This window comes from Rhinolophus hipposideros (assembly GCF_964194185.1).
Source record: "Rhinolophus hipposideros genome assembly, chromosome: 12".
Classification (NCBI taxonomy): Eukaryota; Metazoa; Chordata; class Mammalia; order Chiroptera; family Rhinolophidae; genus Rhinolophus; species Rhinolophus hipposideros.
Window position 1 is genome coordinate 70729879 of NC_138058.1, and position 13621 is coordinate 70743499.

Below are 13621 nucleotides of genomic sequence, written 5' to 3' on the forward strand. Positions count from 1 at the left end.
GGAGGTGGGGCTCATGAGTGGCAGGGGTAAGAAGGGCACGACCTTACCCCATTCCCTGCTAGAGATTCAGACCGTTGCAGGGTGGGAGGGATGAAAAAGAGAGAACAGTGGAGGTGGGAGGGGTGGAAGAGGGACAGCCAGGTCTCCTCGGAGAATCTGTGAGTTGGCGATGACTGGCTGCATTGACTAGGGGTCTTGGGCCACCTCACCACGTGACCATCATGAGACACTGGGAAATCACTTTACAAATATGATGGGTGCTATGAAGTCTCTCCCTCTAGGCCACCCTTCAGAGCACCCTTCAGATCCAGTTGGAAAGCATCCCTGGACTCACAGACGGCCCTCCCTCCCCCAAGACCCCACAGCATTCTTGCACCCTTCCAATGCACTGTATTCTCATCATCCTACCGTCCCCACCAGGACACATGCTCCTACACATCTGCAGGGCTGGCATGCGGCCAGGGGACACACACCACGCTCAGCAAACATGCCTAACGATGAGCGGCCCCGATGGCCCTGATATTGCCCGAAGCCATGTGTGAGAACAACAGAACCCCGAGGTCAGCCAAGTGCAAGCCAGCAACATGTAGGTCATGAGCAATGATGAGTCACTTGTTCTGTCACTAACCACACAAGTGAAAGCGACTTCTGACGTGAACGAAGCACAGAAGCCCAAGCTTCTGGACGTTCCGACCAGCTGCCACAAGAGGGCGCTCTCGGCCTGAAAAACCAGCTCCCAGGCCTGGCGCAGTACCTTTGGTTATCTCCCTGTTGTCACTGAGGCCCCCGCAGAGTGAGATGGCGATGGACGGCAGGTCCCTCAGGCCATCTGAGGTGCTCTCCATGCCACTGTCAATGCCAGAGCTACCCATGGGCTGTGGGGACTGGTTGGCTGACCGGGCTCCGTTGTCTGCATGTTTGGGAATCCCAGAAGGGTCTCCGCTGGAAGGAGTAAGAGAGGAAGGTGTTCTGAGGATTCTCCTTGTCTGGGTCTCACACAGACATCACGTGACTCCAGCAATCTGCTACCCCTCAGAGTAGCAGATGACTTCATCCTAGGACAGACTGTTCATTAAAGCATCATGACAAACAGAGACAAGTTACATGAATTACCTTAGGAGAGAAAACTATCTTTTGCCTATTACATCCCCTGTAGCCCCTCCCAAACCCATGTGAAATGAACTGAAGAGAAAGACACACTGTCCTAAGAGGCCACAGTTCTGCGCTTTCACCCTCCAAGGAGCTGGCCGTCCCTACGAATTCCTGGAGAACTGAAAATGGAGACGCCTCTTGGAGAGGGAAACAACAGAGCGGTGACCCGCCTTTTGCCTCTGGTTTTGGTTGTGGGCTAGTGACCCTGCGACATAAAAGTGTCATCAGGGGTGCTGGCCTTGTGCCTGCGTTCCTGTTCACAACACCAAAAGCCAGCCACACAGAGACACCCACACGCTGACGTCTACAGAGAAAGTCCATTTTTCCGGGTTGCTTTTCACAGCAAAATGGCATCCTCCCACTGCCTCTTACTTTCTAATCAAATAGAAGGAAAAAGTGGCCCCACACAGATAACTATTCAGATTGTAGGAAATGACATGAGGAATAAAAGGAAATGTTACTTTTTGGGAAAATACAGGGCAGCCACTTCGGGATCCATGTCTGTGAGCTCATCCAGGTAGACGCCATCAGCACCAAGATGTCTGCTCCGTTTGTCTGCAAGAGCAAATGGGTCCAGTCAGAACGCCGCTCTTCCGGAAACAACTCATGGGCTTCTGAGTGTCTCTAGAAAGAACGCTTAAGCATGGTGTGCAAATTTGCTCGGAAGTGCCCAAACCGGCCCCAGAACCCCACTGGCAGAAGTCGTCAGCAGCGTGGCAACACTGCAGAGGCAGGCCCCGGGCCTGCATGTGGTGCCATCATTCGCCAACTGCGTGACTTTGATCAAGTTACATAACTGCTACGCCTCAGCGCCCCCCGCTCCGTGAAGTGCCTGAATGCACTAAGCCATCACTACATTAAGGTGGTCACCACAATTCTTACTATTACTGTTATTACTAATGATAAAGCTTTCAGTAAGCACGTCCCCATCAATACGCTGGAGCACAGCATCCTAAGTGGTGCCGTTAGTCACTGTGCACCATGGCTGCAGACTTCCTATTGACTTCTGGCCGAGAATGACGTCACTGGCTCACATAAATCGAGAAGATTGGCTAACAGATTAGGTTTGACATCATCACTGCCGACAGGCACTCTCCTGTGTGCACCGAACTAGGGTTTAGGGAGCACCTACTATGTGCCAAGCACCATTGTAAGCACTGAGAAAACAATGGTAACCCAAACCAAAAAGACTCTTGATCTCCTGGAGAGCATATGTTCTAGCAAGGGAGTCAGGCAAAACAAAGAAACAAATGATCATTTGAAATGTGATCAACAGAAACTGAAACAGAGTCGTGTGCCAGAGGGCAAGGGGGCCAGGACTGGCTTAATAATCAGCTTTTGACGGAGCCCCGGAGCACGCTGCAAAGGACGTGACCCTTCTGGATCCCAACAACCCTGAGCCGCAAAAAGAGAGTTTACTGCACGCTCCCCAACGCCCCCTTTATGTCTGATTTTCTAGGGCTACGTTCCCGTAATGAATACATTCAGCAAAGGGGCACAGACTGAACATGACAGATGTCACGGTTCCGTTTCCACCTTGATTGTGTTCTGAACTTTCGAAGGGACGACCATAATTTGCAGCGCACCACGTTCGCACAGCAGGAGATGAGCCCCAGCCTCCGCACCTTTTCTCTTCGGAGACTCCGTCTTGCTTGCTGTGGAGCCCGGTCCCGCAGCGAGGGGTTTGGGTTCTTCCATCTCAGGCACAGGCAGGGCTGCGGCTCCCAAGGCCTCGATCTCGTCTTCGTTCACAAACTGCATGTCTGTCTGAGACTTGTTCGGCTCTAACAGTGGCTGCACAGAAGGCCCCCCAGCCAATGTTGGCGACTGGTCACTAAACCCATCGGAAGATTCACTGTGAATGGCCTGAAAGTGCATTTTATCACAGATTTTTCTACTGCTCAACGGGCTGGAATCTTTCATCTTGTATGGAGATGACTAAATCAAAGGGGTGAGGTGAGGGGGGGGAAGAGAGAGACAGACAGAGAGTCAGGGCACGACAAACAGAAAAAGTTAACCAAAGAACTACAATTAGCCAATTACGGATCTGCCAATCTGTCCACATTTTCCAGGGAGACACTCAAGCCTCAGGAGTCACTTGGTGATTTCTATTCCTGCTAAAGGCCCCAGAAATCAAGAATAAATCTTCCAAAGCAAAGGAACTTTCAGATAAAACATCAACTGCCAAACAGCAGTGAGTGAGATCAGAAACAGCCAGCAAGTGGAAGTAACCCACCTGTCCATCAGGCGGATGGGGGATTCACACAGGGGCATTTTGCAGTAATGAGAATAAATTGACCACAATTACATACAACAGGATGAATCTTGTAAAATTGATCTCTGCAGTTGGAGTCAAGATTGTGTCTATCCCTGTGGAGGGGTCCGTTTGAGCAGTAACTGCAAAGACGGGCGGCTTCCCGGTTGCTGGTTAATTCCCGCCCTGGGCCTGGGGCGCAAGTCGCACGGTCACGTTCACAGTGTGAGAATTTATAGATCTACACACTTATGATCTGGGTGTTTCTATGTATGTGGGTTGTATTTCACCCCCAAAATGTTAGTAAATAAGTGAAGATTTGGTGGTTGGTTCATATGAGTGGGAAATTAGCATTTCTGATTCTATCTCTCCAAGTAGTTTCCAGTTATGGAAAAGATTCATCCAAACAAAACCCAAAAAGCACTTTGTGCATTAGAAATGGGGAAGAAGGTATTCATTTCTGTATCTGATTTCGCAGCTTCTAGCACAAATGAAAGCAACACCCAGTAGGTCTGTGGTTGGAACTGTTTTTCCAAAAGAAGTGATGGGTGGGTCTACACTTCGATACCATTTCTCCAGCAACAGGTGACATGAATTTGTAAAGATACTTGACTGGGTCAGCATGATAGCTTGTGGGCAGATAAATCAGCATTTTCTGTGAAAGCTAAATATAACCCAGAAAGGGCATGAATCCACACTTTCAGCCTCCACAGACCTGCTCTCCAAAGAGCTGTACATCTTGAGTCTTAATAGAATGCTTTAGGCCCTCACTAAAGCATTCATTCATTCATATTATAAACATTTACTGGGGATACAAGAGGCTGTGGCATCTTCCAATGGCCTTACAATAAAAAAATAAGTAAAAATTAAAACAAACAAACAAACAAAAAAACAGCTTGAAATATAATATAATTCAAGGTTCTTGTAACACATTGGAATATGAAATAAAATTTCTTGAAAGAAAACATTGTGTCCATTTCACGTTTTTAGAACCTATCTTCAGTGTAATGTAGAATTGAAGGGGGAGAAACTTACTTTGGCAGCTTGTGGCAATTCCCCCCACAGCCACAGCACTTCTGGGGTGTTCTTCTGCACCGTCCGACCCACAGACTTACTGACCAATTCTGAATCACTTTTAGGTGTTGAAGGTCGGGAACCTGAAGGACTTAAGAAAACAAAAATCTGTGAGTAAAGTGGCAAGAAAAACTTTTTAAAAATACTTTTGGACCAAAATTCTATGGTTCAAATAGCCCAGAAAATGCACGCAAGCCACCATTCCCTTATGAGTGGCTTCATGACATGTCTCGCCTGTGGCCACCAGGGGTCCACAGAAAGCCCATCCAGGAGGAAGGAGCTCCCAATGAGTAACCCTGTCCCACGCTGCTGCCAAATTCCAAGTAGAAAAGGTGAGAAGTAGCACTACAGAGAGAAAATTGGGGGGGAAGAGAAAGGGACGGGGAGAGAAAGAGGAAAAAGAATTTGCTTTTACCTTAAAACCACCCATCTTACCCACCTCACCCTGAGCACACCTCTCCTGCCAAAGGGCACACCTCTCCTTCCAAATCAAGTTTCCCAACAGCTGCCCAAGGGCCCTGGCCATCTCTGGCAGGCATGCATTATATTCTATATTTAAGACACTAGTGTGTATCCATCTGCACTGGCTTTGAAAACCGGGAAGTTGCATCATGGGCCAAGTTTACCACAAATGTCAGATGCCACAAGTAAACTTGCTAACGTGGCAGAGGCCTTCGAATTGAAATTTTATGAAATAATTTACCTTCCAGGAACGCCTCAAAGGCTCCTACTTGTAAGGCTCTTTCTGTAACAACACATCACAAGGCTAATTCTCAGGCCAGCGTTTGAGTGGTTGTAACTTGTGTTCTCACCTCTATGTTTTCTGCTTTTTAATCTTGAGACATGAACAAACTCTTACTTCTGTCCAAAGTCAGCAGCCAACAGTAATCAGCTGACCTACAAAATTCTCACAGTATTCTCAACAACACACAGATGAAGAAATAGATATATACCCCTGTAATTATTTCATGTATTTATTCTCCCGCATCATTTCCTCTAGAATAAGATGACAGTTTTCAAATAAACTGAGAAACAAAGCTACCCCAATTTTCCTTTTGCATCTTTCAGAGACCACCTCTCACTGATGTGCTTGGTCCCATGTATCTATCTGTCTGAATCAGATGCAACTCCATTTGAATACGGCTTTCCTGTCAGGACAAGGAGAACTCACAGATGATACATAACTTCTATCAAATAGGGACCCCTAACGGCTGCATTCATCCTGGATCTCTTAATCTAAGCCATTTGGACCAAGCGGACCAGGCGCTCTCGCCTTCATCTCCCTCCCACCGAGGTGTATGCTAGCTGGTTCCTTCCCCACTGGTGGTGCCAGTGCCCATCAGCCCATCTACATGGCACCCGGTGCAGCCCCGAGGTCAGCCTGGAGGAGAGGGTCCTGAGATGGCATGCTGTGAGAGCATATAAAGTGGGACCCCCCCCCCAACACACTTCCCCGCCCTTGCGGAAGCAGCCCATGAGAAGGAATATGGGGCATGCCTCATGTCTGCAGGTAAAGTGTCCTCACCTTCCAACGTCTCTCATTTCCTCTAGTTCTGTAATTACAGGCTTTTCTTCAAAAGGCCAATGCTTTTCTGACATGGAAGTGTCAGTGAGGGACCTTTGTACCTACAACTGTAACCATAATCCATTCTTCCTCGAGTCATCACGGAAGACGACTCCTGCCCTCACCCATGCTGAACCCAAACTTCAAATCATTTCTTTACAAAGTTCTGCCATGATATTTATCACACAAAACATAATCTATATTTGGTTATAAAATCATTGGAGCAATAAACTGTCTCACCCACTGCCATTAAATTAAGTAAAGCCCTTTCAGCTGAGCTTGCTCTAGAGTAGGGGATCAGCAAACTCTTTCTGTAAAAGGCCAGAAAACAGGTATTTCAGGCTTTGTGGGTTATGCATTCTTTGCCATGGGCTGTAGTCTGCAAACCCCAGCTCCAGAAGAATGCAAATGCTGAACACGGTGGGACAGCTCCTCCCAGCTCCAGAATCCCTAACATTCTGACCCTCTCAGAAAGTTTCCACAGAGACATTCAGGTCTGCAAATTCATACTCATCAAGAAACAAGCCCTTGTGAACGTCATAAGCTGAAGTCCCATCTCTCCCATTCGACATGCCACTCCAGTAGCTCTGGCCCCTTGGGCCTATCATCCTTTGTCAAAGGAGTCGGGATACCATACACATGTACACTCTGACTGCTCATTGGGGGAATTCAGACTGAGTGAAGGGGAATTAGGGGAAAGATTCCCAACACTATGACCAATGAGAAAGATGATTCCCAAATTTCCCATTATCAAATATTAGGCTTTTAAGATCAAGGGTTGTTCAAAAAAGTAAGCTTACAAGGTCACTGATTTTCACAAATAATGCATTTATTAGCCATATAATAGTTTTCAGTATTTTTTGCCAGTCCCTATTAGGCAAACTGGTTATAGCTGTTCACAACTCAATTTGCCTCATTTTAAAATGGCCTTTCTTCTGCACATGTGACATCTGAATGAAGTATGAGATTTGGTTCTTGAATCAAAAAGAAACCCAGCATCTCATGTAGAAATTAACCATAGCTTCATTCACTACAGTTTTCAAGTAAATCCCGTAAGTTCACAATGTAGGCAGGTCAGGGTATGGACACACTGAAGGAACAGGGCAGACCTCAGACCACTGCGTCAAACAAAAACACAAACCTATAATCCTAAACCTTCAGATTGGTCCTATGCTATTCTCCAAAACTCTGTTCTAGAAATGCTGTGGAACTATCTGACTCCATTATTCCGAAAGTCTAAGAAGCTATTTAAATAGTTATAATAATAATTTCCCTAAAATGACATCTTAAAACATAGTCTTGCAAACTTATTTGTTGAACCACCCTGGACACAAAACAGAAGATCATACTCCCAATTTTTATTTCATTATTCTATTTTTCAAAGCACTGCAGAATGGAGAAGAATTATATGTTTAACTGTAATTTCCAGAGTTAAATGTAGTACTTAAAAAAAAAAAATCGAATACTCTACAAATGCTTACAATGAAAGGAAAATAATAATAATCTATACGCATTCTCCTCATAAATAATTTGGTTAGTAAAATAGATTTGTAAGGGTTAGATCAAAATTTTCATTTCCTAGATTCTATATGCAGTTTCTGCATAAGTAATTTGGTTAATGCTAAAATAGATTTTTAAGAGTTAAATCAAAATAGTCATTATCGAAGACATCCAAGTGGGAAAAGTAATCCTGCTACCTTTCCGAAGCATGGAAGTGGGACGACTGTGGAGGGCAAGAGCTAGACAGCCCGCCCTCGGCCACGACTGCAACGGGAGGGGGAGTCCTTTTGCAATCTATCAGGCTACTGGATACCACGTGATACACATTAAAAAGAAGAAGAAGAAAAATCGTAGGTCAATTAAATTAAATGAAATTTCATATAAGTTATAGGACCACTGTCAACAATGACATTTGTAAGAAAATGAACATACTTAGGCATCTGACAACAGCAGAGAACTGATATGTTGAAATCCCTAAGAAATCAACATGAATTTTCTTAACCACAAAAACAGGAAACTGCCAAAAGACCCATTTCACTTTCTATTTCATCCATATGTACATAAAAGATTGTTTTTCTCTGGTCAGAATTTCATGCTTAGTCAAACCACTTACTCCAAGGATTTGATAATTTGTGCTATCAGTTGTCTCTTTAAAGAAAATCCAGATTCCAAACATGGAAATGTATCTGTTTATCCTAACTTGTAATTACGTTTGACAGTGGCCAGATCCTCACAGTCTGATGCAGTCATTACTCTGCACGCATAGAGCAAACCACCAAAGACAGTGAAACCTAGTCAGGGTTGTGTTTAAAACATTTATTTTAATTCTTTCAATTAATGTAGGGTGTTTGAACAGATTTTTCCACCCATTAGTAGTTTCTAAACATTCCACCTATTTTCTTCCTGAAGTACTGTTTTTCCCTCCTGAGGGTTTCTCTCCCCAGACCTCGGAGGAGAATGTGTGAGGTCCTAGAAAGGTCTTCCATCTGCACTGTCCGATAGGACAGCCACGAACTGATTGACCACTGAGCACGTGAACTGTGGCCAGTCCAAACTGACATGTTCTGTCCACGTGAGATACACAATGGTTTTAAAGGCTTTGGATGAAAAAGAGAACATGACATATCTCATTTATAATTTTTTAGGAAATGGTTTACTTGAAATGATATTTTGGATCTACTGGGTCAAATGAAATATAACATCCAAGTCAATTTTATCAGTTTCTTGTTACTTTTTAAGGATGGGTGCTAGAACGTTTTAATTTATACAGGTAGCTAGTACGCATTATGTTTCAGTTGGACAGCACTGGTCTTTAGACAGACCTCATTGAGGGGACTTCACAGGTCCCCAGCGCCACCCTGGTTGACTGACATTCATTGTCACAGGGCTTCCTGGAAACTGGGCATGTGACATATCTATTTTTCTCCAACCTTAAGCTCAGCACACACTGCTCACTGTGCTGTCTCATTAACTAGATGACTCTGGTCAAACTGGAACCAGGAGTGGCATTTACAGGAGACCAGCTTTAGGCAGGAAGCCTCCACAGCACACGCCAGAATGCCTAGGGGCCTCCGACCCTTGCATATTAAACCTGAAGTAAATCTAATGCATTCGGGATAAGAACAACCCAAGCACATCACACTGTCACTTAGATCGCTATTTCTCAACCTCTTTCTCAAGGTCACCACATAGCCGGAGCATTTTGAAGCTTTTTTCCCCTAAGAGCCCTCCCTCCATCATAAAATGTCAATGCTGTACATATACTGTGTACCTGTTTATGTGCTGTGGCTTAGTACAGGCCACAGACTGTTATCACAGCTAGGATTTTTGCCATCTGGTGAGGGTGGTAGCGTCCCTACTGAGAACGCACAATTTAGATCTGTCCCCTCCCCAGTTCTTCTGAAAGCTCCCAGAAGGGCTCCCATATTCTCATGGGTTTCACTGATTCAAAGCCTCAGGACTCTCAGAATGGCATCTGCACCTGGGAGCTCTGCCTCTCCCAGCTCACACCGGAAGTCTAGGCCAATGTGGGAGTTCATTTCAGGGAAGTAAACATCCTTGAATTCAGCAGAACGAGTAAGCATGGGAGAAGGGCGTCATTCTAACAGCCCCGCGTGTCCTCAGTGGCCCCTGAAGCAAACCTTTGTGTTTGAATCCTACTATAGAAATAAGCATCCAGAAAGGCTCAGTCACCTGTCTTCTCCTGTGGACAGTTAGCACTGTGGGACTCAACAAGGGTCTTCCTTTCACTGCCACCTCGGGGAGCTAAGAGCCACATCTGCAGTTCCATATTAAAAAGAAGTTTATGACCTGCACACGGTGTTTTTAATCCTGGTCTGTAATGTACCTCCTGCTCTAAACTGCATTTTTTCTGTTCCTAACTAATTTCATATTTTATTTATGTTTCACTATTTTATTAAATATGCTTCCTATTATTGACTTCAAATCCTCTGGACCAGGACAGACGGACAGACTAACACACACACACACAAACCAGCAACTTACCTGGAGTTGGGTGACCACTCTCTATCGGAATTAGGGTACGAGGCTGACTGAGGATAAGACATGACTGGGGAAAGGTTTGCCTCAGGAGCATCTTCTAAGAATGGAGGTATATCACTACAAAGAGTTCTGGTTAACAAAAAAAATTAAAGAATTACTAGTGATAAATTCATGATAAAGCCAAGTTTCCACTTTTTCCTAATTATCTCTAAGTCCTTTAGAGATTAACACGAGCTCCATTAAAACCACCCAACCATATTCCAGGCAGCGGAGAGGAAAAATGCATTTTGTATGTTCATGCTTTGGCTGAATTATAAATGTAAAATTACTTTGTTCAAGTATTTGGACTTTATGTTAACAAGATAATTGTTTTATTATCAAAACTTATACTGAATTACATAAAAATCTGAAACGTCAAATATTCTTTACAAATGAGTTTTCTTTCAAAACTGGCATTTTTCACCAAAAATGGTAACACACAGAAACGGAATTTCACCACACTGCTAAAAGCAAAGAAAAACAAAACAGGGTGTCCATTCAACTCTGGGTCTAATCAAAACTGGAAAGGAAAAGATTGCATGTAGAGGAAACTGGTCACGTTCTACATTGACTTGCAACCCTCAGCCTATCACCGATCAGCTCCAAGCTACAAAATCAGCCAAGCACCATGTATGTAGTTGGTGCTCAAATAGGAATAAGGAGGTTGTGAAACTACGGTTTCATGCAGGCAGTGTTAGTTTGGTCAGTTCCTGTTTTTCGCCTCTGTTCTGGAATGCTGACATTAGCAGCCAAAGAGGTCTGGCATTCCCAACTGTCTCTTAGTTATAAGCCACATCAAACCTTGTTGATACTTTAAGATTGGGGCCACAAGATTCCAAAATTCAGTCTAAAATGTACTAACAGAAGAATAAGGAATTCTGGGGGAAAACATTTATTAAAACCTCTAGAAAAATTATGTCACTCAGTTCTCATATGGGTCCTGCCTCTGATTCACATTTTCACCTGCTGCTGCTATCTGGCGGGTCCATCTCCTCATCGGAACTCATTTCTATGGGAAACATGTCTTCATCTTCAGATGTGTTCACGTTGTCATCTCTTTTCAGGCTGTCCAGCTGGGACTTTCTCCTCCTTTTTCTTCTTTTCTTCACTAAAGAGCCACTTGAAGGGGTCTCACTGGGAGGTAAGACTTGGGCTGCCGTGCTGGGGTCCAGACTTCTCATCCTGTCTACGGAGTTCCTCTTCAGCTGGCATTCCATTAGTGAGGCTCCTTCCGACAGGATTGGGGAGGTGGCCAGGTGCATGGGGATTACCTCCTAAAGGACAGAAAATATTTTCACAAAAGACTCTCGTTAATTTGGGTTAAGGAGCAGGGTCGTGCCGAAGGCCTGCCATTGTTCATTCAGGAGCCCCAGCCTTTCTCAGGGAGGGCCACGGCAAGGCAGTGGGACTAAATGTCACAGTGACCTGGAGACGTGGCTGCCAGATTTGATGCAAGATCACACAGTCAACAATTCATTAAATGCTACTTTGTACTGAATTCCACATTTTCATAATTATAACAAAGTAAAGTAATTATGAGTGATTTCAGGCTGCCAAAATTCAACTTTTTCTGAACTATCCAGAGTACAGCCAAAAAACATGGGTTTTTTGAGTCAACACATTACCCTGGGAACTGGACTCAATTTTGCATTTCAGTGTGGGAAACGGTGTGTGCATGTAAGAGAGAGAATGTGTATGCATTTTTTAATATGCACTGAATTAAGATACTAATTTTAAAAAGAAAAACACCGAAAGGTCCCCTCCACTGTGCCCAAGTGCCTCCCTGTGCCAGAGCACATCCAGGACGTGGCTGCCGAGTAACTACATATTGACCCTCTGCTTAAAAACAAAAGAAAAAAAACACAGCCTGTCATTAGCTGTGTAATAAGGACTCACCAGGTTTTTAAAAACTAGAGCAATCATTTTATTAATGAATGACTCATTTGTTACGAGAAACCTAGAAACAAGAAGAATATATATAAAAAGAGAGGGGATAAACAGAAACATGCTGCTGATCGTGTCAAGTAGCTCAGAGAACATCAAACGCGCTACAGATATAGAAAGTCTACATCTGAGAGTAGCAGCCTCCGCTGAAAGGGACGTGAGAGGTCATCTCACTCGTGCTCAACTGGACCACCTGAAGAAGAAATGCCGAGAGTGTTGACACTGGGTCAAGAGCGGAAAAGAAGGTTCCAGCGACTGAAAAGGAAAGAGGTGGGCCTCTGCAGGTGGAGGAGAGACAGTATCCTGTAGCAATCTGATGAAGAAGGACACAGGCTCCCCAACGTCCGACAGGCTCCCCAACGTCCGGCAGCCTCTCAGGGACAGAAAGGGGCAGTATGGAACAGAACACAGTCTGGCCTCCCAGACCCTATCCCACCCACTGGCTCCCTATAAGGCCTGCCCAGAAGGCCCTCTGCGGCCTGCAACTTCCGTGGCATCTCGCCCAGAATTCTTCCTCAGCTCTGACAGCATAAAATCTGTCTAAAGCCAAGGGGCAAAAGGAAGTTAAAAATGCAAGTGTCCATTCGGGTGGGAAGAGTGTCTGTCAAAGCACCATTAGGAGCTAAGTAATAATTTCCACAGTCTTCCCTTTGAATAGGAAGATGAAGAGCAGTAGGCAGGGATTCCTGCTGGCCAGGCGGGTAATTACAGAAGACGGAAGGCACCGGGCAGGGATGCTGGCCTCCTCAGAGGTCACACCTTTGCTCCAAATGGAAGCAGAATCTGAGATGAGTTGCTTCCTGAAACTGTAAGTATGGGCATTTGTTTTAGAGCCTAGAGCCACTCCTTTTTAATCAGGCTATCTGCCCCTACAGGAACTAATTCAAGTGGGATTTATAGAGAAATCACCATATCAGAGTGGCTTCCTCAGTGAGTGAGAGTAAAAAGAGGTGGTTTATTTAGAGGAAAACACAGGGATAAATCTTCATGACCTTGAATTTGGCAAAGGATTATTAAATATGACACCAAAAGCATAAGCAACAAAAGAAAAAAAGTAGGTAAAATGGACTTCATCAAAATTTAAAAGGTTTTGTGCTTCAAAGGACACCATCAAGAAAGTGAAAAGCCCATTCATGATGGAAGAAAATATTTGTAAGTCATATATCTGATTGGGGACTTGTATCTAGAATATATAATGGACTCCCAAAACTCAATTAAAAAAAGACAAATAACTCAATTAAAAAATAAGCAAACAATCTGCATAGACATTTCTCCAAAGAATGCATCCAAATGGCTAATAAGCACTTGAAAAGATGTTCAATATCATTAGTCATTAGGGAAATGCAAATCAATGCCACCATGAGATACCACTTCTCGCCCACCAAGATGCCTACACTCACAAGTCAGGTAACAAGTATTGGTGAGAGCGGGGACAAACTCAAGCATGACTGATGGGAATGCAAATGGTGCAGCAGCCTTGGACAACTGTCTAGCAGGCAGTTCCTCAAATGTTCAACAGACAGTTACCATCTGACCCAGCAATTCCGCTCCCACGTATGCACCCAAGACAAATGAAAATATACGTCCATATG

At 44.5% G+C, this 13621-nt stretch overlaps 1 protein-coding gene across 15 annotated transcripts in view; it reads right to left on the reverse strand.

Moving 5' to 3' along the window:
• Positions 1 to 13621, reverse strand: part of LPIN1 (lipin 1) — a 112177-nt gene that overhangs the window by 35519 nt on the left and 63037 nt on the right. For 10 of the 15 annotated variants that reach the window (XR_013994610.1, XR_013994612.1, XM_081068366.1 and 7 more), the window contains 7 exons: positions 11049 to 11359; positions 10050 to 10175; positions 7742 to 7849; positions 4442 to 4571; positions 2778 to 3090; positions 1614 to 1707; positions 755 to 942 (listed from right to left, as the gene is read on the reverse strand). Coding sequence is in view for 12 of the 15 variants with exons in the window: in XM_081068366.1 (XP_080924492.1) it covers positions 755 to 942; positions 1614 to 1707; positions 2778 to 3090; positions 4442 to 4571; positions 7742 to 7849; positions 10050 to 10175; positions 11049 to 11359 (1270 nt within the window). In the remaining 3 variants the exon portion in view is untranslated. The remainder of the gene's footprint in view (positions 1 to 754; positions 943 to 1613; positions 1708 to 2777; positions 3091 to 4441; positions 4572 to 7741; positions 7850 to 10049; positions 10176 to 11048; positions 11360 to 13621) is intronic. The other 5 variants (XR_013994611.1, XM_081068370.1, XM_081068364.1 and 2 more) reach the window with 1 other exon arrangement.